Raw genomic sequence first — 25259 nt, forward strand, 5'->3', positions numbered from 1 at the left:
GTGTGCATGTATGCACAAATGCTTGCACAGACATGAGATCTATCTAATAACAGCTAGGGAGGAGACAAACCTTCAGGAAATAAAGATAATTCTGCTGTTTGTACAGAACAAGTCAGCCAGAGTCAGACACACGTTACACCACAACAATTAGCACAATTTTTTCCAGAGCCCTAGAAACTACTTTATGTTTTTAAAAACACTGTGGCCTGAACAGTTGAGGCAGTGGGTGGAATAAAGGCAGGCAGGCTGGTATTACTCACCTCCTCAGCACCTCCGTGTAAACTGTCCTCCCTGCCTTAAAGCCTGCAGCCTGCAGGAGCATGGGCACATAAATGCAGCACCTAGCACCACAGCTGGTTTAAACTCTCTGTTTACCTTATTTTGTGGTAGTCACTTCAGGAAAACAAGTATGAGACACCTTCAGTCAAAAACCCGTCCTACATTTTCCATTTTTTGTCCTATTTAAAATAATCCAGCTTTATGACAGTCATCATAGTTCTTTCAGCTTTCTGTAGACTGAGATTTACACATCATGTACCTCATCTTTCACCTGACCTTGTCAAAGCCATCTACAGGAGCCCCTCCCATGCAGAATTCCAAAGCTCAAGGGTGGGACTTAACTTTGTCTTACAACTACATCAGTTGTAGGATAGCCCTACAACTTTATTTCTTTATTTCATGGGACTGTGTCCCAGGTAGTACCTCCCCTCTGCAGGTGACACGATGTAATGCGGGGACAGCTCAGGGAGGGACAGCTCGCTGGGGACAGCTCAGGGAGGCACAGCTCAGTGGGGCCAGCTCAGGGTCCCCACTGGCAGGTGGAGGAGCTCCCCACACTCCTTCAGTGCAAGGGGCTGTGGCCGCGGGTGCATGAGCCTGCTCGTGGTGCCCTTGGCCATTCCCTGACCCGCAGGCACCCCCAGGTTTGTGTCAGACTCCATTGCCCACAGGCCCGGCCGCTCCCCGCCCGGCCTGAGGCCGCGCCGTTAAAGGGACGATGCCCTCTAGCGCGAGCACGGCACACGGCTTTTCCACTTCTGCCACACTGCTGAGCGTCACACGCAAAATCTACTTACAGCAGCTGAGGCGAGACACGGTGAAGGGCTGGCTCAAGCACTAAGGAAAGGACTGAAGGCAACCACCAAAGACAAGGGGAAAAAAAATTGTACAAATCAACAACACAGAACAAAACTGTGATCTCACTGTTCCCAGCTGAACAGCAACCATTAGAAAATGGACATGACTCAAATGCCAGTGCACTGGCTTCTAGTCAGTTTCTGCATCATAAACATCTTGCATATCAAAACTACAATTTCAAATTCAATGAATTCTTTCTACTAAATTTAAAACTGCAATATGCCAAACAGTAGGGTTAACTGTCTCTTTAAGTAAATATGCCATTTATTTTGTTCACTATAAATTAAGAACAGTACTCAAACCTCAGACATTTCCCCTCCACTGCCACGCAGTGCTGGCGATCATCAGACCAGAGGGACCTGTATTTTAACAACACTGAGGATCCAAGTCAGCCAATGTTGTTCTTGCTGAACTACAGCATTCACAGAAAGCAAACACCATAATCAGATTTGTTTGAACGGGCAGATATTTTAGGTTTATTATTATTTTACAGTATTCTCACATCTCTCATTAATATTAACTTTTATTCCAAACTGACAGCATAACTTCCTGCAAAGGCAACGGCTGTGATGTGCAGAATTACACTAGCATATGATTAAAAGAATACTGTGTCATTACAGATGTACTTAATACATTGTGTATCAGATATTAAATGCTTTTCTTTCAGTTAGCAAAGCATTGTGTGATTTATTACTATGCTTAGTATAAAGAGTACATGAATAAGTACATGTTAATAAGTAAACTAAAGGCTGACTAAAGCATAAGTAATTAAATGTCCCAGGTGCTTCTGAAAACACTGTCTTGCAGATATAACTCCAGTCTATGTGTTAAAAATACATATCCCAAACAAACTAATCTTGCAAACTGAAACAGAAAAGACACTTTTAATGAGAATTTATCTTCACCTCAAAGACCAAAGACAGATAAAACCCGCCTTCTGCATATAAATAAAAACACATCCTGAGAACTGTGGGGCCCACCAGACATGTCCCTATCTACTGCATCAGCACCATGGGTTTTTGATGCTTACACAAGGAGAGACTTTCTGAGGGACTAAGCCCAGGAGCCCACAGCCTTAGCCTGCAGTGCAAGGCTTTGCAAGGGAATGTCGGCCACCGTGGGTACCACCAAGCTCCCTTGCTCCTAAAACAAAAGCATTTGTGAGAAAAGGCTTATAAAATTTCATCATTCCCAGCATCCTTTTCCCTTAAATGCTTCTCTGTCACATTAGATTAGAAAAGGAAAACAAACATGAATGCAAACAAGAGAGATTTTGGTTGGCAGGCTTCTCGTTATTCATTTACTGTTTATTATTGATTTTTGTGCCCGTGCAGAAGGATCACATGTGCACTGGAAAGAGGACGATGGCAATGCACAGAGGCCTGTGTATACCAGGGAGCTCAGGGCCAGAGCAGCTGTCTGTGGGCTCTCTGTGGCTGGTTTTTGGATTGTTGGTTGTTTATTTTAGACTGAGAAAGTCTCCAGTGTTCAGCCTGGACTAAAGCACAAACTCCAGCTCTAGGGGTCCACTGCCAAGATGCAAAGGGGTCCTAACCCAGAGTGGAAGAGCTGAGATCTGGGGTGATCCCCGGGGTGGGAGCTGCCCTCCCAGTGAGCCAAGCTGGGTCGGCACTCCCAGCCACGGAGCCCCCCACAATAACTGAGAGCAGCTGCTCTCCCTCACACCAACAGACATGACGGCCACCACAGCCCTGCAGCACAGCCAGGAGCATGGCAGCACCCTGAGCCACACTCTGCTGCCATCTGGCAACTTCACTGCACCTAGGGAAAAACAGATTTGTAAGGAGGATATTGTAGGGTATTTATTTCAGGCCTGTATTACTGGCTCACCTAAGGAAAGCTGCAAACAATGCCAATGAGTCCTGCCCATCACTAACTCTGCACCTCAAATGATAAATGTGTAGCCTCAAACACAAGGGGGACAGCACTGTATTTTATTACATATACATTACTGACATAAATATAATAGATAATGAAATATATATCAATATATTTTGCATATATCACATAACATATTTTATCTATTACTGTATATATTGCTCAGAAACAAAAATAAAAACAATCACCCAATAACAGTATTGCTCCATAATCAGTCATTACCAGTTTGAATGTGGCCTGAAGAAAAATTGGAATTTTTAGACCTACCTGACTTACAGAAGAGTAGAATAGTACTTGAAGCACCCAAAGTTTTCAGTGAGTGATTTATTAACTACTGGGTTTGGCTTATGTCGTGCAAAATTCATCACACTGTCAGAAAGCCTACGATACCTTGTAAAACTGAAAATTTATATTACAACTTCACGAGTTATAAAAATGTGTGGCAAGAGAACTGATTAAAAAGTTTGAAACATGAAAGCAGTTAAGAAACTTTGCAGATTAGGTCAGACAGGTCAACTTCTTTTCATGCTAAATGCCTTTATTTAACCTGCACTGTCGTCAGTTCTCAGTGTCTTGATACCTGTCATGTTTCAAATCCAGGAAGGCAGCAAATGTGCAAACTTATTTCAGATGTCGGGGAGGTGTATGAGAGTCATTCAGGCTCTATAACCTCTTCTATGGAGAGTAATGTAAAAAAAACTCTCGGGGAAACATTATCATTTCGGTAACTCAGGAGCTTTACCAGCTGCTTCAAGGAGACTAGAATTGCAACATAGACTTTCACAAAACAATAATGGAAAGTTAATTTCAATTTCTAACTCATTATACCAATCTATCAGCTAAGGCCTTCAAATAAAGCAATATCAGCCTTGTACAAGTAACACCTGCAGGACCGGGAGCGTTCAAAGTTTTCCCTCTGCTTTGGTGAGGACAAAAGGCAGAGAAATAAAACTATCTGAAAAAGTCAGACTAAGTCATAACTTAAGATCTGTATAATAGATCACAAACCACATCCAACAAACCAAGACTATTTCAACAAAATAAGTAAAGACACAGCAAGGTAAAAAGCAGGATATGGTAGTTTCCAAAGTGAATACTTATTACATTTTTGAATGGGAACAAGACTGCTGAATGTGGGGGAAAAAAGTAATTGAAGAGCAAGAAAAGAGACACTGTGACAGGAGAAAGTGAGATATAATTCAAAGGACTTAACATGTTCAAGACATGGTGGAGTGTAAGATTAAGAGAATGCACAGAAAGCAACTTGCTGAAGGAAATTACATTCGTAAAAGGAAGCCCCATATTGAGACAGTTTTAATAAACTGTTCAAATCCCTCAAGTTATGCCAGAGTACTTCATATTTCTGTTTTTAAAATGCAGACCCAAGCTACTGAGAATTTTTAGGATAACAATAAATTAAGCAGTTGAGGTACACAAAAAATTAGGATGAAACACAAAATAAATGAATCATGCCAGACCAATCAGATGTGCCTCTTTACTGAAAATATTCAGTTCTCTTACCAAGAAAAATGTGTAGCTCTAAACTGTCTGGATTTCAGTCAAGTACTGACAGTGCTGTAGAAAGCTAGTTAAAACAGGAGATGAAGAAACCTGCAGCCAGTCTGGACGGTGTGGAGAGCACAGGGAGCCTTACAGAGATTTTTCATTACCAAAACCAGGAGGTGCAGAAGGCACCTGGCATGAGCTGCCAGGGACACCATATCAAAGTTAATGGGGCAAAAGGCAAGGAACCAGCAAGGAAAACTATTTTCACTAGAAGGTGAGAAGGATTAATTACACTATATAAGGCAGTTAGTGAAGTCTTACCTTGGCATATGATGGAAAGTGTACAAACCCAGTTATGAAATGGCCAGAAAACTGAAAGAACAAAGTACTACCAGCAGAATCAAGGACATCCAGCAGTTTTAGAAGAACAAATGAGGACAACCCAATTGATTCAATCTTATAAGGGATGGACAGGCAGGAAAAACCCCACATGAGTGCACTGGGAACCAGTCCTCATGGTGCTGCTGCTGCTTCTGCAGGTAAAGGAGAGAGCAGTCACGAGCACAAACGTGTAAGCTGGCCACAAATACATCTAAGTCAGAGTGAGAGCAAAGCTTCTATCCATGACAACTATCAAGTTCTGTAACAAAGTCTTTCAGTGCAGCAGTTTATGGGAAGATAATGCAAAATATGACTGAGTGCTGGAGTCAGGACCCAGAGAGGCCTGTACTCCAGTGGCACAGAGCACAGCCCTAACATATGCCTCACAAGACAGCATCAAGGGTGGAAACTCCACCTTCTGTGGACCAGCTGACAAAACACTCTCAGCCATAACCCAGGCCAAATCCTCCTGGCCAGGTCTGAGGAAATCCTGAAGCTTGGACACCTGAGAAAACCATGGAGCAAATCAGAGCTCTGTGGGACTTCTGTTCCTCACAAGACTATGTGGCTTTTGGGGTGACTGCTAACACAGCTGTCATCAGCACTTTTAAGCAGTAAACTCTTGACAAGAATTTCTGGAAATATGTAGAACAATATTAACTGCTAAAGCGATTCACTTGTGCTTGTACCAATCCTCCTTTGTCCTGTGACCCAATGAGCAGGACAGTCAGACATAGGGACCAGAAGGCACTTTCATAAAAGCACAGCACAATACAGGAGCTTACTCTGAGCAGGCAGATAAATCCATCAAGTCAAGCACTATAGAGAAGACACTCTTGACTTGTAAGATCAGTAGCTGTGCATCAGTGCAGCCCTGCACAGGACCTCCTCAGGTCCTTCTCTTCACAGGAAGGGCTATCAGCTCAGCTGCAGCATCCTGCTGCTGCACAAAGTTGGCTTCTGCTCAAGAAGTATCTTGAGCCTCACCCTGGAACTCTGTGTTCCCTTGTCCCCAGCACAGGGTGCAGAGGGCCAGCTGCAAGCCGTCTCTGACAGGCTCTGGTTTAACCTTCTCTCTGAAAACTGAGGAAATGACTAGCCTGGGACTCTAAGCCGAGATTTGTGTAAAACATACCAGATGGGTACACTGCTATCAAGTTAACTTCAGTATTAAAAATAGCAAAAGAAATTTCACATGGAAGATTAGGTGCATTAGTGGATCATATAACCTTGCTTCAGAACAAGCCACGCCGTAAACAATTTTCAGCCCTCAGCATAAACATACAGGACATGTCATGAAAACATTTAGTTATGTGAAGTTCAACATCTATGACACTCTCAGGTTACAGATGTATTTTCTTGAGAAATAAATGGCTGCCTTACAAAATAAGATGATGACGACAACGTTTTTTGTGCTTTAAATCTGATCTCTGAGTGTCTTGCTGCTGCACACAAGATCGTGCATTTCCACCTAACATTCCTGACATTTAATAAGCCAAGTTTATCTGTAGAAAGTGAGCTGGAAATTAGTTCTCATGGTTGCAGTTGGCACACTACACAGAATAGGAATCTTAAAGATGACTGCATTTCATTTTTGCCCTATAGCTTTCATCCTTCTAATTGGTATATTTAAATGCACTTAATCGCTTAAGTAATGAGTCTACCACAGTGCCAGATCTCCAGTTTAGACTCCACAATAATAAATTTTGTCTTCTCTCAGCAGCTGGAGAAGTTTGATTTGGACTTTGAATTTAGGCCCTTTCCTCAGGCTTAACAGTTACAACTTGTTTGTTCTGTCTGCTGAAAGTGTGACATTAACTCTTGTCTTTAAATGCATCATTGTTGCTTAAGCTTGGCATTCTTGGTGTTAAAACTGGTTGCCCTTCTGCAGTGCCTAACTAAGACACACAGAAAACAATTGCAATTAGCCTGTGCTGGGATTTCACAAAGCAACTTTAACTCATTAGTATTTACACTGCATCACTGGTCCATATGACACTTCATAGACATGAGGACAAGCTGGAGTTTATAACACAATCTTTCAATAGATGCCTTCAGTGCACAAAGAGCTAATTTAAAAACAGGTGGAAGGAGCCGTCAGCCACCCCCTTTAACAGCCAACAGAGGAGCAGCATCCCCACAAACACCTCATAGTCTGTTCACAGGGCCAGGATAGGCCTGAACTCTATGACAGATGCCCTAAGTACATTCCTGAAACAGCTCTGGTTTAAAAAAGCAAAACTTAGGTGTGATCATCAAATGATAGAGGAAAAACAACCTTTGGGCACAAACAATCGGGGACTCTATCCCCCATACTGCTACAAGCTCTCTGCAGTACCTTAGCAAAAAACTTAGGCCCAAGTCTTTGAAGATTCATGTATATTAATTACCAGTGCAGTAAAGCCCTGGGCCTGTGCTTGTGGAACAAACTGAACACTGAAGGTTTGCAGTATCAAGGTCTCATTTCCCTATGCCTTAGTTCTCCCTGTACAGTTCGATAGAACTCTCAGTTGTATTCAACATTTTGACATGTATCTAGAGCAGGGCCTGACTTTGTTATATATAAAATACCTTCCTAAATAACTAATCTTGGATAAAAAAGGGTGAATCTTGACTTCTTGTGGCAGCCACACAGAAGACTTCATTAGCTTCTGACAGCAATGTTCATTCCTTCAATCCAGATTGAAGAAATGAACATTGGCCCTCAGCATCCAGGTTGGAGGGCCAAACAGAAGAAATTGCTTTGGCCCTCCAACCTAAGTTACCACTTAAGTGGTTTTATTTGTTTTACCACTTGCCAACAAGACAAATAACTTCCCCTTAAGCACAGAGCTTGCCAGCTGACTGAACAACACACAGAAACCTTGGACACAGCAGGGACTACTCTGGCATAGGCACAAAAATCCTATGTGGAACTATCAGAGCCTCTGTGCACAACATACCTGCACACCATCAGCAAGTCTTTTTAGATGGGTGTGGGGGTTTCTAAACCTCAGCGTGATAAGTGTTTTAACTACTCAGCTTTCCTGTTTACTATGGGCCATTAGATTTCACTCCCAGATTCCCTACAGAAGAGCCTGGCAATCCTCAATACCCTAAGAGTCTTAGTACTACAAGAGCCAAAGATGGACAGGCATAATATCCCATGCCGTATCAGCTGGGTCCAAAAACACATCTTCAAAAATCTCTTATAAAAACACTTCACATGCGCATTCCTCTGGGTGCAGTTTGCAGCCACCCCTTTTTTAAGATCTGTCCTCCCTATATTAAAGGCTACTTTAGTACCTACTACTTTCCTCCCACCACAGAGTTTACAGCATAAGCACCTCTCTATTGCAGCAAGGGCACTGCACACAGCATATCTCACAGCCAGGCTGCTTCTTCAGACCACTGATGATTCGGGCTCCAATTCTGACAAGTTAACATGAATTTTACCTCCAAATATTTAGGAAGCTCACTATATGTTTGTCAACTAGATTAAAGCTCTTACACCTCCTTAGCTATTGTCAAGTAGCTTCTCTGTGATTAGAAAAACAGCTTGAGCATCTTCAGGCTAACAGTGTGATTTTGCTAGACTCTACATAGCTCCTTTCAGAGAATCCATTTTAAAACACAGGCAGGTCATTCCCTCCAAAATCCCTGTTTTATGAAACATCATCTTCCTAATTCCTGCCAGGTGCTGCTCTCAGGCAGGCATCATGACCTTCTATCTTTCATTTAATGTACAGCCTTGGCACAGATTTATGTACTTTTCTCTCTCTTTTCAGTCCTTGAGGCACTGACACCAGTTAGCACTTATTTTGTCTTTCACAAATGCAAATTTATGATCTGGATTTTTGCACTTGCTTTGCAAAATAACCACCAAAAATATCTATTTTCTTTCTTTAATTTAGAATGATGGTATTTTCACAGCCACTCAGACAATTATGACCTAAGACCCCTGTGAAAAATGTGGGGCTTATGTTCTTTTGGGCTAAATTTGTCCAGGCACCCAGTGGATGCTTTGGGAAAATCCCAGTACACATATGCAGTTTTAGGAGCCTTTCCACAAATTTTCATCAGCACACAGAGGACATCAGACTTCAGTTAGAAGCTGGCAGTACAGCTCTATGGCTGTATATCAGTCAGTGTTACAATAAGCTCACTCAAGATGTTATCAAAAATTATTTTGAAGGCTCTGGCTTACACATTTCCCCTGAAATACTGACTGCAAATCTTCTAGAGTTTTGCATAAGAAAGTCAATTTCTTAAAACAGTATTTTCTAAAAATCTTGCATTTCCTACAAACTTTGCTCCATTTCCAGCATCTGATGCTGACTGGAAAATTTAGCCCAACCAAAAAGTCAAGCTGGTGAAGAAATGTCAAAATTCATAGAAAACAAGTATCAAGTATACTGCATCCATTGGGCATTGATCCAGCAAGTTTTGATATGACTTTTCCCCCAATAATCCCCAGTTTAAACTACTAAAATTTGTCTACTTTCTGTTACAAGTAACATACTACTTTGAAGCACATCATAATCTTTTCCATAAAAAATTAAAGGGAGAGTTTCAAAGTGTACCATGATGAAATAAAGATGCTTAAAACAGTTAAATCCTGTTTTATAATAACCTCCTGAATATTAGCCTACAGCAGCAAAAACTGATTTTTGCAAAAGCCAAAAAGGCAGACTGAAAAAACCTCTAATATCCAAACCCTGAATGGAGGCTCAGCAGCAACTACAAATGCTTTGTGGTGCTGTAAGTGATATAACTGAAGAGAGGGGTTAACAGTTAAGAAACCACTGTTTACTTTAATTCCACTTAGTAGAAAATAAGATCAGTATGTAGTAAATATTTAATTTACATTCTAAGAAATGCAAAAATCAATGCAAGTGATTTTGGGTCAGTGAGCAAACTATCTATCCGTAACTGATTCTGTGAATTTCATATGCAGGATTGATGCTGACCTTGACAGAAGTGGTCATGCATTTGAAATTTCACTTTCAACAGTCAAGTTCTTAAAATACCCCAAACAAATCTACATGGCACTTGCAGGAAGTTAAGAATTCTTCCATCTCGTTTGGTGGCATGAGAGTTTTGGTCCAGGTTTTCTGTTGACTCGCCCACCACCACACTCCTGTAGCTCACACAGCAGATGCTTACAGGGAAACCAAGTAGAAAGACGGCAGATTGCTCTAAAGAAAGACCAAACAACCACCAGCAAGTCTGCAGAACTAAAACAAACCGTTTCAGTTCTTCTTAAAAGAAAGAATCTCTTCACTGGTTTTCAAACTGTTTGAAACTCCCTGGCCTTTGTCAGGTTAATGTTTTCCAGCCCTCATGATTAACTGCACTAGCTTAAATTTATGAAGGGGAACAATACCTCCTGACCGGCTGTCAAGATGCTATCACAGCAAACACACCGACAGGCGACAGGCGGTGGCTTCAGAGGCAGAGCAGGCAGCCCCAGCCCCTGCAGCTGTGCCCCCAGCCCAGGGAAGACCCACTCCCAGGTGTCCAGTCCCCAAAAAACCCTTCTGTCCTAAGGGTGGTTCATTACTGCAGCTTGCGCACACACAGCTCCACACAGCCAAACTATCAGCAGCAGGAAAAAGAGAAATTAGTTAAACTTTAATAACAGGCAAATGTTTTCCACTGCTACTTGAATTTGACACCATGGGAATGAAAAGTTACTTTTTTCTCACACTACAGCTTATTGGGGCACATTGCACCAATGTGCAGTATAGATCTGCAGAGTCAGGAAGCGCAGAAAGGGAAGATCAGAAAAGTTGAGATAAGCTTCACTGATAGCAGCCACCACCCTAAGACAGCATAGCCCAAACCTGAGAGGCAGGCTCCATCTCTCCATCTCCTGCAGTACTTCTGCTAATGAAATCACCCTCAGCTTTCCTGCGTGGTTTAACACAAGGTAGTTTCATAAGATGGGTCTTTTCCATGTGCTTTGTTTCCTGAAGTCATTGCAATGCACACATCTGAGGTGGGCCAGGCTGACTAAAAAAACCTCTCCATTTTGTGTTTTCTGAGGAATTCATGGACAAAGAGAAAGTGTTATTATCATAAATTTACAGGACTTTTAAGATGTTCACTTCACCCCTGGCCACACAAACCACAGGGTGAGTGGGGACCTGGTGCTGCCCTGCTCCACACCAGCCTCTCCCCTCTCCAAATGGCCAGCACCATGCACACTGTCTCAGGTACTGGCTTTAAGAAGTCTATTACCTGATCACAAATCCCACATTAATTACAATTTTAGCTATTTATTTCAGTATGAATAATAATAGTTTTTTAAAATTAATAATGAAAAAATATACCATGTTTCTCAGATAACAACTCTGTCCCAGCCACCACAAGGTGATGGAGTCTTGCTCTTGCAGCCGTGGTTACCCTGGGCCTGCTGACCTCAGGGGCCTGGCAGGACAACTTTACTTGTTTCCTTCTGTTCTGCAGGCTTGTAATGCTCCCTTCCCTAGCAGCTCAGCTGGTTACACCACAGGGCCTTGCTCCAGCACAGCTGAATAATAAAAAGACTCCACAGACACCAACAGAGCCAGAATCAGCCCAGAGCTCATACCCATGTATTTATTTTTCACACGTTTAGAAAATCAATTTATGTGATTTCTCTAGCCTTGGCAAGCCAGAGTTTTCCTCCTGTCTGCTTTGTCACAAGCCAGTTGCACTTAATGCTCTGGTCATTAAATCTGTCTTTCTGTTGCACTTTGAAAGGATAAATAAAATCATCAGAAAGATTTTAACTTCAGTGCCTCTTCCCTTCTTAGGATTTGACTAGAAATCCAAATTCTTATGTCAGGAAAAACAAGCACATTTTTAGAAGAGGTGTGTCTTAGTGCAGATTAGTGTGGCATTCAGAAGTCGTGCAAGTGCCAACATGGGAAGAAAATCCAGCATGTTATGTAAAATAGGCATATTTAATTATTTTGGAATAAGATAATAACATCCACTTCCTCAACTGCTTATTCTGTATTTAATATTTTAGCCTAGTATTTAATATTAAGTGTCCTCTCTTGCTTCCTGGCTAACGGTATGGTACAATAGTTCAAATTCTCCTATTCATATTTTTATTATTTGATCTGGACATCAAACATTAAAAAACAAAAACAAAAAAAAAAACCCAAACCAAAAACAAACCACATGAAACACCACAATCAGGCTTACCATTAATATTTTTGTATGACAGACTAGATTTCCCTTTGGGTATATCACAGTAATGTACTCCACTGAGGACACTGAAATTATGCTTGGCCAAACTGAGGACCTTCAAGCCTGGGAGCTCACTGAAACACACGGGATGCCCAACATGTACTAATACTCGGGTGTGCACATCTGTACAACACTGAAAGAGGGAAAAGACCCCACACTTCCCACTCAGACTTTCTGATACAAGTGACCAACCACCCTTCCATTTGGTGAAACCATCTGCAATGACTCTGACTGCCAGTGGTGCACAGCTTGCTGCCCTGTCCTTGCCAAACAGCAATTTAAGGCTGCACGAACACTTGTGGTTCCTATTTCACCACTGGATTTGAAGACTTTTAGACATGCAAATCCCAAAGGCTCCTTAATCAGCTGATTCAAGTTTGCTACAAATTAACACCTGATTATGACAAAATTGAGTTTGTCCTCTCCTTCAAGTCATCAATTCTTGTAATTCTTTTCATTATTAAAAGGCCATTTCTTTCTCTCTCTCCATGACAAGATCGCCTTACTGTGATCTTATTCTGATGCTTCTCTCCAGCCCTGCAATCATTTTTCCACTATCTTCTCCAGCTTTTCCACTTCCTTTTAGAAATACTAACAGTAGGCATGGGAAAACAAAGTCATACAGCAGCAGCAGCAGCAAGCACCAGGTCCTTGCAGCAGGTGCCCTCCCTGCCCTTCATATCACAGCAGCCCACTGTGGGCTCTGTTTAAGGTGTTTGATCAAAATCCTTTCTAAATCACTACTCCATGAAGTACAAACCATACCTGTGAAACTGAGTTTTTTTAACTCAGAGCTGTGTAAGCCTGCCTCTGGTGTGGTACTGAAAACCAGTTTGTTTGACCTCAACTCACTAACAGATCCAGCCTGTTCTGGGAAAATACCCAGTCATTTTTTAAACCACCCTACTATTTCTTTATGCCACAGAGAAGTTTTAGTAGCAACATTTACACATTTATTTTCACATTACTGAAATATATGTGACTGGTATCACGTCATCAGTTGCTGTGGTACTTCATGACCAACCTTAAACTAATGGCAGTAGAATCCAACTGTAATCAGCTGAGGGGGCTAGAGGGGGAAGATCCACAATAAATTAAATCTGTTTTAATTAATTCACAAAACTTTGAAAAACTAAATAAAACAAAAAATGATAATGTTATTACCAGTAGTAATTTTTAAATGAATTCCATTTAGGAACAGATGATGCATAAAGACCATACTGTGCCTGTCATTCTCCCCAGTAACCCATTTTTATCAGGCACTTTGGGACCTTCTTCAGCCTTTTTAAACTCCTCAAAGATTTCATACTGTCATTTTACTTGCATTTTGAGACATTTCTGTAAACCCCAAGATGACTCAGCTGGAGTAACATTAAAAATGAGAAAGTGCATCAAGAATTAGTTTGTTCAAACTCAGGAAGAAATCAGAGGGGGTTGATTAGATCTCGGATGCCTGTGATTTTCTGCAATAGCAAAAATTATAATAGGAAGCATTCTGACATTTCTGCTTGACAAGCACGGCCTGCAATGTTTACCTGGGACATACGCATTACATAAACTATTAAGAATCAAGCAACAAGAATTTCTTCCTGTTCTAATCAGTGCGTGGCAATGTCAAAAGAAACAGGATATTGTCCAAAGACATTGTGAAAATTTCACCAAAATTGCATTTGAAGTTTATAATTTATAAAGGCAATTCATAATTGCCTTTATGCTTAAAGTGAAAGCTGCCTTATGCTGAATCTTCTTTTCCTTTTAATTCTTCTTTGATGCTGGAATTGCCAGAGGCTTATCAAATGAGAACAGGCCAGAGGGATGGGTGAAAAATGCTCAGATAATGTTTGAGTTCCCAGCAGCAGGGATGCCACATGGGTTACATGTCATCTGCCCCAAAACTAATTTGTCTTGTCCAACAGAGGGGTGGGAGGGTTTCGGAGGGGGGGGGGGGGGTAGAAATTAAATTATCGAAGTAGATGGGTAGGAAGAATAAGCAATTTCAAGATAAAGCCGTAACTGCCCAATGCAGACCGGCTAACAGTACGTAAGTTAGTGCTGATTCAGTACAGCAGCGGCACACACAACCTTAGCGAGCCTGAGCACCCAAAGCAAAGTCCATTGCAACAGCGATAATCTTCCAGCGAACTTACACGCATTATTTATTACCATTCAGAAAAAGTAGTTGAGATCTATTGTTTATCAGAAACACAACCGAAGTTTTAATCCTGGCTAACAGGAATGCTTGAGTACAACACGAGCAGTACAAACAGCCGAAGCCAGGGCTCCAGCACCCGAGGGGGCGGCGCTGGGCGCTCCCCCACGGGCAGCCCGGGCAGGCAGGGGGGCACGGGATCACAGCCTACCTGTGGTTAAATTGTCATTGATCTTCAGCGGCACCCTTAGGATGTAGACGAGGAAGAGCATGATGAAGAACCACAGCGTCCAGAGATAAGTCCAGGACCAGACGATGCAAGACTTGAGCTGTTCCAAAAAGCCCGTCCCAGCTTCAGCCATGTTTTTCGGAGAGAAAAGAAGAAAAAAAAAAAAAAAAAGAAAAAAAAAAAGGGGGGGAGGGGGGGGGACGGAGTGGGGGGGAAACCAACGCAAACGCTGCTCTCTGCTGCCACGAGCTCTCAGCGTGTGTTTGTGGGACGGTTCACCCCTCTCGCTGCCCGGGCCGCCTCTCCCCGCCCGCCGCACGCACCGCCCGCCGGGCGCTGCGGGTGCCCCCGGGCCGCTGCCGGCTCTGCCCGCCGAGCCTCGGCCAGGCTGCCCCGGTAAAATGGACTCCGGCGAGCTCCCCTCCGCCAGAGCGGGTGGGGACGTGCTGCGGTGGCAGCGCCGGACCTGCCCCCAGCCGCGCTCGGCCGCGCCCCGCGGCTCGGCCCCTGCGCTCGGCACCCCGGCCCTGCCCGCGCCCGCCCCGCCGCGGGAGCGCCGCCGGCGGCTGTGGGGCACGGCGGGGCTGCGGGGCCCGGCGGGGCTGCGGGGCACGGAGGGGCTGCGGGGCACGGAGGGGGCGGCGGGGGCTGCGGGGTACAGAGGGGCTGCGGGGCACGGCGGGGGCTGTGGGGCACGGCGGGAGCTGCGGGGCACGGCGGGGGCTGCGGGGTACAGAGGGGCTGCGGGGCACGGCGGCGTGCGGCCACAGCGGAACCGGGGCACGGGCCGGCAGAAGGGCCGTGCAACTTTTGCCTCCCCCCCCCAGTCTTTAGGATTTTGAAAAATTATTTCTGGCGGCATTTTCACCGCGCAACCGGAGTTTAAGCCTGAAAAGGGCTCCCGTAGGATTTTTTTTTTTTTTTTTTTTTGCTGTTGACTCGGCTTAGCTTCTTGCTGGGGTAATGGGCAGGCACAGAAGTCCCTGCGTGCGTGAACTGGTGCGTACAGTGCTCAGCAGAGTCCTGAGCTGCAGAACTCTCGTCCTTGGAAGATAACTCTGTGGCGCAATAAATGGCTGGGAAGGGACCCATTTCTGCTTCCAACCCCCTGGTAAGGGCAGGGAAGACACCCACGAGAGAGGTGTCTCATTCAACTACTGTCAGTAAAGCATAAACTTCATGTCAGTCAATGAAACAGGATTTGACAGCAGAATGTGATCAAAATTCAGGTCGGTAAACACGGCTGCTCCCTGCCTTTTTTGGTGTCACACAGCTTACAAACATTTAAGTAAATATGCACCACATGCTGCAATTTGTTTGGATCTCTCTCCTGTGTTTTCACATTCTGTATCCAGTGGGATAACACTCTCCAGCATCTTAAGAAACAGGTACTATTTATAAACTATTACCAAAAGAACAAAAAATCCTTGAAAATTTCTCCCAACTGGTAGATTTCCTCTTTTCTCTGAGATTTTCAAGTCTGCCAAAGAAATACTCATCACAGAGAAAAACATAGTAGCTTTCCTAGAATGTTTACAATACCCAAAAGCATTAAACAAAAACAAATCTGTAGCTGTACAAATTGAAACCTTCTCATGGTAGCAAAGGCATGAAATTTGTTCTTCCAGACTACTGCAGGACTTGAAGATGAATGAACACTGGCTGTGTCTTCTGCATTTGATGGTGACAGGATCTTCTGGTTAAGGGACCACAGTCCCCATATGAGAATATTGGTGCAGGACTCACAGAAGTTTTTCTTGCTAATAAATCGCAAAACTTTAAAATTAGAACATACAGATCAACTACATAAAAGGTCATTTATAGTTTAATTACATACCAAAGAAAACCACATTTCAAAATTTTCAGCTTCCCCTTCCAGTTTTAAAGGGAAGAAATTCTTAATACATTAGGTCACAGCTGAAAAACCTCAACTTATTCAATCATGCAGCTATTTATAAAACAAAATATTCCTCTCATATTTTCTTGTGTATTAGCAAAAAGACAAAGGCAGTAGGCAATTTTTCACTTTTATAAATTTTCCTCTACATAGTTTAATTTTCAATATATTAGTGGTTACCTTAAAAAACTGACTATGACCAATTTCTTTTGTGTATGAAAGATAGAGATGGTGTATAGGGCTTTTCCAAAGTTTCAGATTATAAACAACTTTTCATTCTATTGTCTTCTATGGAAAGGCAGGGCTGAATTGTATTGGTTCCTCCAGCTCTACTTTCTTTATATCTCTTGTATTACTAGAAGATCAAAACACTATGAACTGTGCCCACCTAAAGCACAGTTATTAATTTTATGCCTTCCATCCTCTAAGCACCATTGCTTCTTCTTCCCCTGAAATTACAGAAGATAATACTTTGCATTCATGCTATGCATTTCACTTCCAGATCTCCAATGTTTTTACAGTGAGTATAAAGTATTTAAAAAAATAAGAGTTTCTCATTGGGTGCTATACAAAGAAGAAAAAAACCAACAACTCCCTCCAAACAAGCAAACAAACACAACAGCAAGAAACAGTGGGACAAACCAAACCAAAAAAACAAACCAAACAAACAAAACCACCAATCCCCCAAAACCTTAAAAAACCCAACCTAAGAAAAACCCAAATAAAACCCCCCAAAACCTGAGGAAATTAAAAGCATGTGTCCAAATTCAAATGTTTGTGTGGGGTGACAAGCAATTATGTGCTGGATACTGTGACTCATGACTAGCTTTGTGCATTCATATGACAAATTACATATCTGTTTGTTTTAAAGAAGCACCTAAGCTGACACTCAAGGCAAGTTCACTGTTCAGGCTCTATTTAACACAAATTATCTCTTGTCTCTCAGTTCTCTTTGAATTAATTCCAAGTAAATAGAAAGCCTTGAAATATGAATTTCACAAGTCAGAAGCAAATTGTTCAGTACTATGGAAAGACACCATTTTGAGTGTCATCTGGCTTCAGGCACTCATTTGCTAAGTCAAGATATGACAGAATACAGCTGAAGTGAATCATTGGACAAAAATAATTTTGGAAATAGTGTTTGCCTTTCTGCTAAGATTTTCCACTCAATTGTCACTTGTTTAGAGTTTTCTCACACAAGGCCTCAGTTCCTACCTCAAAATAATACCTATAAGAGCAAACACCTAATTTGTTAGCCGTAAACCCAGTTCAGAGTTTCTAATTTCTCATATGACTGTTGATGACTTTGCTAAATGAAATCAGGAAGCAGAAGCTATGACAGTTAGTACATGAGGTACAGTGAAGTTTTGTTGCTTTTCAGAACAAAGACTTTTTCTTGAGCTTGGGTCCTGGCAGATAAGAAAGAATAAACAGGACCACTGAGTAGCAAAAGTCCAGTTTGAAAATTTTGCCCACCCAATCTTTGTATGGGTCCGAAGTAGTCCAAGATCCAAAGAAGCAGGGCTTTTAATCTTTGGGTGTTTTAGTAAACCTTAAAAAATCTTCTGTTTGATAATTTCGGAGATCAGAATGAGACACCTTTTCTAGGCCTATAATGTGTAACCTTCTTGGAATCTGGCTATAAAATAAGATTGCATTGAGGTCTTGGCAGCCAAAAGATGGCCAGGCACACTAGGTAAGGGCATTCAGCAGGGGCAGAAATGAGACTTACATGAGCTCCACATAAATATGTGAGCACTGGGAAATGGTGTCAGCTTGGTTCAGAGGAGCCCCCTGACCTTCAGCTGATGCCTCATTAGCAGCTGAACCCCACTGAGCAGCGTTATGCCCAACACTTTTAAATCCAGATATACATTAAACAACAATGTATACACTTGCGCATGCCTGTGTCCAGATGTGGATTTACATCCATATAAATACATATGCACATGGAGCACCTATTAAGTTTATCAGCTCATATTAAACAATATCAGGGTTGAACTGGAGATGGCAGTATGAGCTGGAATCAGCAGTGGTTGAGAAGCAGTGGGCCAATGTGAGTGAAAGCACTGGAGGAGAGTTCATGGGATCCTGTACACAGCACTTTTCAGACATACCAAAGTCTGCATAAAATGCTGTAATCACATACCAAAAATTTGTTTTCAAGTAAAGTACACACAATCCTTAGTCACAATCCAGAGAATTGCAAACATGCTAAGAAACACCGAAATAAAATTTATGCTTAATTAACAATTTAATAAATTTATTTTTATTCAAAACAAGATATTGCAAAAGTATGCAACTACAGACTTCTGAACAGTGTGCCCAGGCTTAAGTTTCTGTTCCCTATTCTAAAAGTGGGATTTTACAGCATTACAGGAATAATTTTCTGCTTAAAGACAGTAATATTTAAAAACATGCCACCAGTTCTAATGAAGAAAAGCCAAATATGCCTTGAGCACCTCTTGTCAAAAACCTTTAAAAATTGTCTCCATTATTAATAAAATGTTGTCCATAGCTATGGGTACTCTTCCAGAAAACAGGGTGCTGTATAATGTGTCAGAGTAGTTGGATGGGAAGGAGGAAATCCTGCCTGAAAGTTGTTTTAAGACCTTTACTGACAAAAAATTCAACCAACCCGCTGCCCTAATTGCAAGGCAAGTAACAAAACCCAGGTTAGAACTGGCTAAGTTAAGAATCAGATGTCAGTGCAAAGAGAGGGCAAAGGAAGGTGTTGGTAAATAGCTAGTGCAACTCAGAGCAGAATTTCAGTATTTTTGGGTAGTGTTCAAAATAATTCATAACCAGAAAGAAAACCCCAACCAAATTCCAAAAAGAAAAAAAAGAAAAAAAATCCAAATCTGTTTTCTTCTGCTTTTTTTGCCTAATTACATTTTTTCCCCTAAAAATGAGATGGGAATTTCACCCTGACTGTCAGCACACTTAGGCATGTAGGTGGGGAAGTGCCCCACCCCAAACACAAACATTTGATAAAGCAAATTGTTTGGGGTTATTTTAAATCCATGGAAATATCCCCAAGGAGCACTTACGTATTTTTGCGACATGGACACACATTCGTTAAGGCATTTTATTAAGCTTCTGTGTGAGAGGTGGTGGGGCAGGACACATCAGTGTTTGCACAAGATGGGACGTGCTCAGGGTTCACAGAGGAATCATGCAAGCTGCCAGGCTGGCCCCTGGTCCAAGGGAGCTGTGCACAAGTCAGGATCTGGCATCTGCAGCCACACATGTTCTGTACGTCACGGGAGGCTGGGGCAGGAACCGGCAGGCAGACACAGATGGCAAAAAGCCCGGAGGGAACCAGCACTGCTTTCTCCCTCCCCTGCTGAGGTCGAGGAAAAGACAAAAGCTCTGCTCCCCACATCCATGCCTTGGACTGAAGCCAAACAGTAAATCTGCTCTTTTTTTTTTTTTTTTTTTTTTTTAAGGAGATGCATTTGTGGGACATGTAGAAGATCCGGCCTTTTTTCACTGATTGGTATCTTGACCTTTTTCTTTTAAGGAAAAATATGTTCAGTGTGATCTTCAATTTAGTGAGTGTTGATATTATATTTAATGAAAAGACATTTTAAAGTGAGGAAAGAGGTCTCAACTCCTCCCATTTGAAATCTGCAATTAGCAGAGTGTAGACTTTTTTTCCTCTATCATTTGCAACACAGCATCTTTACCTGCTATGTATTGGTAGAAGCACAGAAATCCACTGGCAGTTACATTTTACTTAATCTGCAGAAATTCAGAGGACAGAAACACAGCAGTCACAGTGCTGGATCATGCACAGGTAATTATAGCTGCTTGAGGCTGGCAGTGATTACAGAGGACAAAAACAGCTCTGCCTGTAGGCAGGAAGGGATTGAGCAAGCCATGGAAGCAGGTAGCATCTAAATGGCATGTCATTTATTCATATCACAGCTAGATTTGGCTCCCAAGCCAAATCTTGTTAAACCTTTGCAAAATCAAGGACCAAAATATCCTTTTACCTTGTCTGATGCAATTATTTTCTCATTTGCTTGCTTGTCTTGCCTTTCCACCCCCATCTAGTATACCATTGCTGAGAAAACCTCCCTCATAGAGCCTCTTCTTCTTACCATCTCCACAGATGAAGGTCCTTATAAGCTTGTCTTTAAATTTAGGATACAGAACAATTGTCTGTCTTACATGTTGGCTTCAGCACATCCTACTTTCTTCCCTCCTTTGCTCTTCAGTTTTGCTTGATCTGTTCTTACTGAGTCACAGTCTTCTTTCTTCTGCACCCAGCAGTCATTCTTCAGATCCAAATATCTTTTTCACAGCATCCTTTAATTCAGTCCATCCTGCCTCCCCTTTTAGTAGTGATGCAATCACTGTACCACATTGCATTTAAGAAAGCCTTGTCAGTGATTCTGATGTAGTCTGTTAAGGAGAAAGAGAGTTTGGAAAGGAAAAATCATGATGACCATTTCTCAAGTCTTCTCAAGTCTCCTGGCTGCAAAAGTGACATTTATAGAAGCCCTTGTCTTCAAAATAGTTTTGTTCAGTTAGAAGGACCTGACAGACCCTGCAGCATGTCTCAGGCCCTGTGTGGGCAGGTCATGAGTCCAGGAGAGAGACAGTGAATCTTGCCACTAGTACAGAGCCCAGGGTTGCCCAACAACCTAAAACAAGGCTTAGTGTTAATTGTTGTTGTCAATGGCATATCTTGCATTGAAGTGGGATGCTCATATTCACTACCTGAAATAATTTCAAGAAGAAATGTTATGGAACATCATATCATAGAATTTGGGTTGGAAGGGTCCTTAAACATAATCTAGTTCCAACCCACTGTCCCACATTCCAGTAGATCAGGATGCTCAAAGCCTTCTACAACTTGGCGTTGAACACTGCCAGGAAATGGGGCATCCACAACTTCTTTGGGCAACCTATTCCACTGCCTCACCACCCTCACAGTAAAGAATTTCTTCCTAATATCTAATCTAATCACTAATCTTATTGATTTCACAGTAGGCCTTCCTTCCCCTCTTAATCTCTCCCCTCTTTTCTTCTACATTTTTCAAACAAAGCTCTTGGGCCAAAACTAGGAAGTGGTGCATTTCAACTCCTCAGTTTTAAGTGACATCAGTACCTACTGAAACACAAACTGCCTGTTGTTGGCACAATATCCTAGATAACAAGGATTCAGTGCATTGCCCTGGAAAAGTTCACAGCAGCCCATCTTCTCATGCCAAGATGCTCTCAGTTCAGAATCCATGTGCTGGCTGGTCCATTATTAGGCTATAGATAGTCTCATTTTTTGTACACTCCCAGTACCTGCTTTGTCAGTAGAGAAGGATCAGGCACACATACCTAGCAGTGGCTGGTTGGTTGGTTTTAATCTCCTTAGTTCAGCATGGGTTTTAAAATTCCTAATAGCTGATGAAAATAATACTAGAAAATATTACCACAATCAAGATCAGATTCTAGCAAAAGGAAATCCTAGTACCAGCTTAACATCATGACAGCCCATCCATCAGGGCCGACATGAACAATACACAGAGAAAAACAGGTCTCTCAAAATGAGCAGAAAGTATTTGATTTCATGTAGAAATTGAAGTTGCAGTATTTAATCTTTAATCAAACAGCTACAGTCTGGGGACACTCTTCAAATATCTAAAATATGTTGCAAAGAATGGGAAAAAACCCTTCCTTTTTGCTTACACCTAAGTTAAAAAAGGTCAAGATCTAGCAGATGGTAGATTTATCTTTTCCAACTATCTACCTTAATACTAGTAATACCAAAACCTACAAGAACTTGGAGAGGAAGAATAATCTTTAGCAATTTATTTCAAAACAGACAAGTCGATCCTGCCATGTACAGTCAAGATGCAGCTGATGGTGTCACACTCTGGGAAAAAATCCCCAAGATAAGCTTTCACATTCCATTCAAGGATTTCTAACACCACTATTTTTCAGAAACTTTCCAACTAAATATTCAGCTTTGGAATCTGTAATCAAACCTGCTTTTTTAGCTAATCGTTTTTGCTACCTATTGTTCTTGTAGTTACAGTTAAGTTACAGACTTGCAAAGCTTACAGCATCTGAAAGCTGGTTTGACAATCACGTCATGTAAAAGGGATAAAAGGAATAAAGCAGATTTTTCTTCCTCCCATTTAGTTTAAAACTGCTAATGGCTCCTGAAAGCTACAATTTCTACTCCAGTGCGCATGCAGATATTAACCTTAAGTGTCACAGCGAAGTTGAAAATGTATGTTTTTAAAATCTGTTCGTATTTTGAATATTGATTTATATAGTAATGACCTTGCTTCTTTTCCAAGTCTGTTTCTCCAATTTCCAAAATTTGTGGAAGTTATTACTTGGTTAGACCCAGGTCACTGTCCAAATAGCAGGTTATTAACAGAAGGGCCACCAGGGGATTTGGAGCAGCAGCCTCAGTTGTGACACAGTGCCAGCACAGGGAGAACAGCTCAGTCACCACTTGCAGCACGTGTGGGCCCAGCACACAGGTGGGCAGCAGAGGCTGCAGCTCACAGGCACTGCACAGTGCAGGCTTTGGCTGAGTGCTGTGCCAGCCTCCATCACACCTGTACTCCTGGGGCACAACTTTAATTGAACTGACCCTTGGCTCAGAGCTGCAGCATCAGGCTCCCTGTCACAGGCTGAGCAGGAACTGTGGCTGAATGGAAACACATGGCACCTTTCTTCCTTTAAGAAAATCCTAGCTGATCACAGCCTTGTACCTTTTATCATCTTACTGACACATCTGGTGTTAACACTGCATGTGCTGCCTCACCTGGGAAAAGGCAGCATGACAGCATTCCAAATCTCAGGGCTAATCTGTGGGCCCCTTGGTGCACAGTTCAGCCTTCTGGCACCTTCGCAGCACAGCTTGAATGTTTTTGCCTTTGGGCATCTAACTTTTAGTACCCAGCCTCTGCAACAGATGTGACACCACCACCCACCACGCTGGCACAGCAGGCAGGGAGGCTGCTGGAGCAGGCACAAGGAAACACTTGCCATCCACAGCAGACCAAGAGAATGAGAAGTATTTTTCCTGCACTCAAGAGCTTGTGGCTGTAATTTTCAATTATGTTCATAAACACTTCATGTGCAAAAGAGGATAGCCTAATTTTCTTTTAGCCAGTTACAAGAACATTTGCTCCAGGGAAGCTGAGTCCCTTCTTTACCTCAGGGGACTAAAACTCAATTCTCTGTGTTTGAAGAAAATACCTTAGGTTCCAGATGCACCACAACCACACTGCTGCACTGTAATGGACAAGGCCTCTGGGGACGATTTTACTTCCTGCGAAAGATATACCGAGCATGTTTTTCTGAATCCCTCTTCACAATGCTGCTTGTCATTCTCAGTGGTGTGGCAAAGCTACAGGTCAGCATTCTATATTATTTTTAAGTAAATTCTGAAATAATCTTGAAGTGTAACTCAAACTGAGTGGCATACTGGGAAACTACTTACTAAAGGAAGTAGTCTCATTTCTTTCACTGATGCCTGAACAGCTATACTCAGTGTACACTTTAAATTGAAAATTATTGAGCACGTTTAAAGGCAAAACTGAAATTACTACAAATCATTATGGACATATGGTGGTATCCTCCCAAACCATCCAACCAACTACAATATACCTACTTTAGTAGGTATATTTACAACCCATAAGCTAGAAGTTGTTTCTGATCTGACGTTATTTCAAACTGCAGCTAGTCTGACAAAAAAGTCCCTACACGCTCCTCTTGACTGAAGAGAACAAACTTGACAGATTTTCCCCTGCACAACTTTACTGATTTGCAAAGAAGAGATGCATAGCAAAGTCTAAATGTATCCTTTAAGACAATGATTATCACTCTGACCCTTTTTCTCTGATGAGCACATGGCTAACATCATGCTGGGCAATAGCTGTTACAGGTAAGCAAGTCACAGTAGCAGAGGAAAATATTGCTTACAAGAGAACCTACCAAGTATTAAACATTCATTTTCAAAGAAGGAATAAAGTGCATACTCACAATTCCTTTCTTTTGGCTGTAAAAGAAAAAAAATGACCTTTTTGGTTAAAATCTGATGCAAATTTTCCCCTTAAAAAGAAGTTCAGAGTTGACACTGGCACACAAAAATTGACACTTCAAGGTTATGAACAAACTAAGTTTAATCTAAACCTAGGTTTACAATTGCATCAGATGAAGAACAGTTTCAGTCTTTCCAGTCAACAAATGCAGCAGAAGCTATGTCTGTGTCAGCAAGTAATTCAATACGATAGGAGTGAATCCACAGAATTGAACAGTTGATGGAACTTCTATACCTACAGTATTTACAGTCTGGAAATGAGAGGCCCACTGTTGTCTGAAGCTCCAGACATCCTCAGCACAGGCAGGTGGTTTCAAGTGGAAAGAAGCCCCTGCTATGGACTCAGGGCACCATTCAGAGCTGGAAGGCACCTGGTGCACACCCAGAGCCCAGGTCCCAGTTCTGAGCTCTCCAAAAGGAAGTGAACTCAAGAGCACCAAAATGGCTTTGACAGCCAAACCAGTCTGTGAGATGAGGGGATGAGAGAGAGATTTCCCACTGCACAAAGTACATTGCTGCCACAGAAGTGGCTGGAGACGTCCCCTAAAGAGAACATGTCTCTCAGGATGTTCAGACATCCTCACACAATACTTTTAACCCTGGCTGAATCACCATTTCCTAATGAACTGTGTTGCAATGTTCCCAGTGGAACCAGACGGCAGAATTGTTATCAGCAGGTAGGGTGGTAAGCAGCAGCAATGTAATCAAAATTACAATGATTTTAAAGTTCCATTCTACCCACAGTATGAATTTTAAGACAGACATACAAAAATGG

At 42.2% G+C, this 25259-nt stretch overlaps 1 protein-coding gene across 1 annotated transcript in view; it reads right to left on the reverse strand.

The window, feature by feature from the left end:
• The window catches only part of ST7 (suppression of tumorigenicity 7), a 135759-nt gene extending 121059 nt beyond the window's left edge, over window positions 1-14700 (reverse strand). The window contains exon 1 of the mRNA XM_059471984.1: window positions 14505-14700. Coding sequence (XP_059327967.1) covers window positions 14505-14655 — 151 coding nt within the window. The 5' untranslated portion in view covers window positions 14656-14700. The remainder of the gene's footprint in view (window positions 1-14504) is intronic.
• Window positions 14701-25259: the final 10559 nt, after the last annotated feature.

This window comes from Ammospiza nelsoni, chromosome 5 (genome assembly GCF_027579445.1).
Source record: "Ammospiza nelsoni isolate bAmmNel1 chromosome 5, bAmmNel1.pri, whole genome shotgun sequence".
Taxonomy (NCBI): domain Eukaryota; kingdom Metazoa; phylum Chordata; class Aves; order Passeriformes; family Passerellidae; genus Ammospiza; species Ammospiza nelsoni.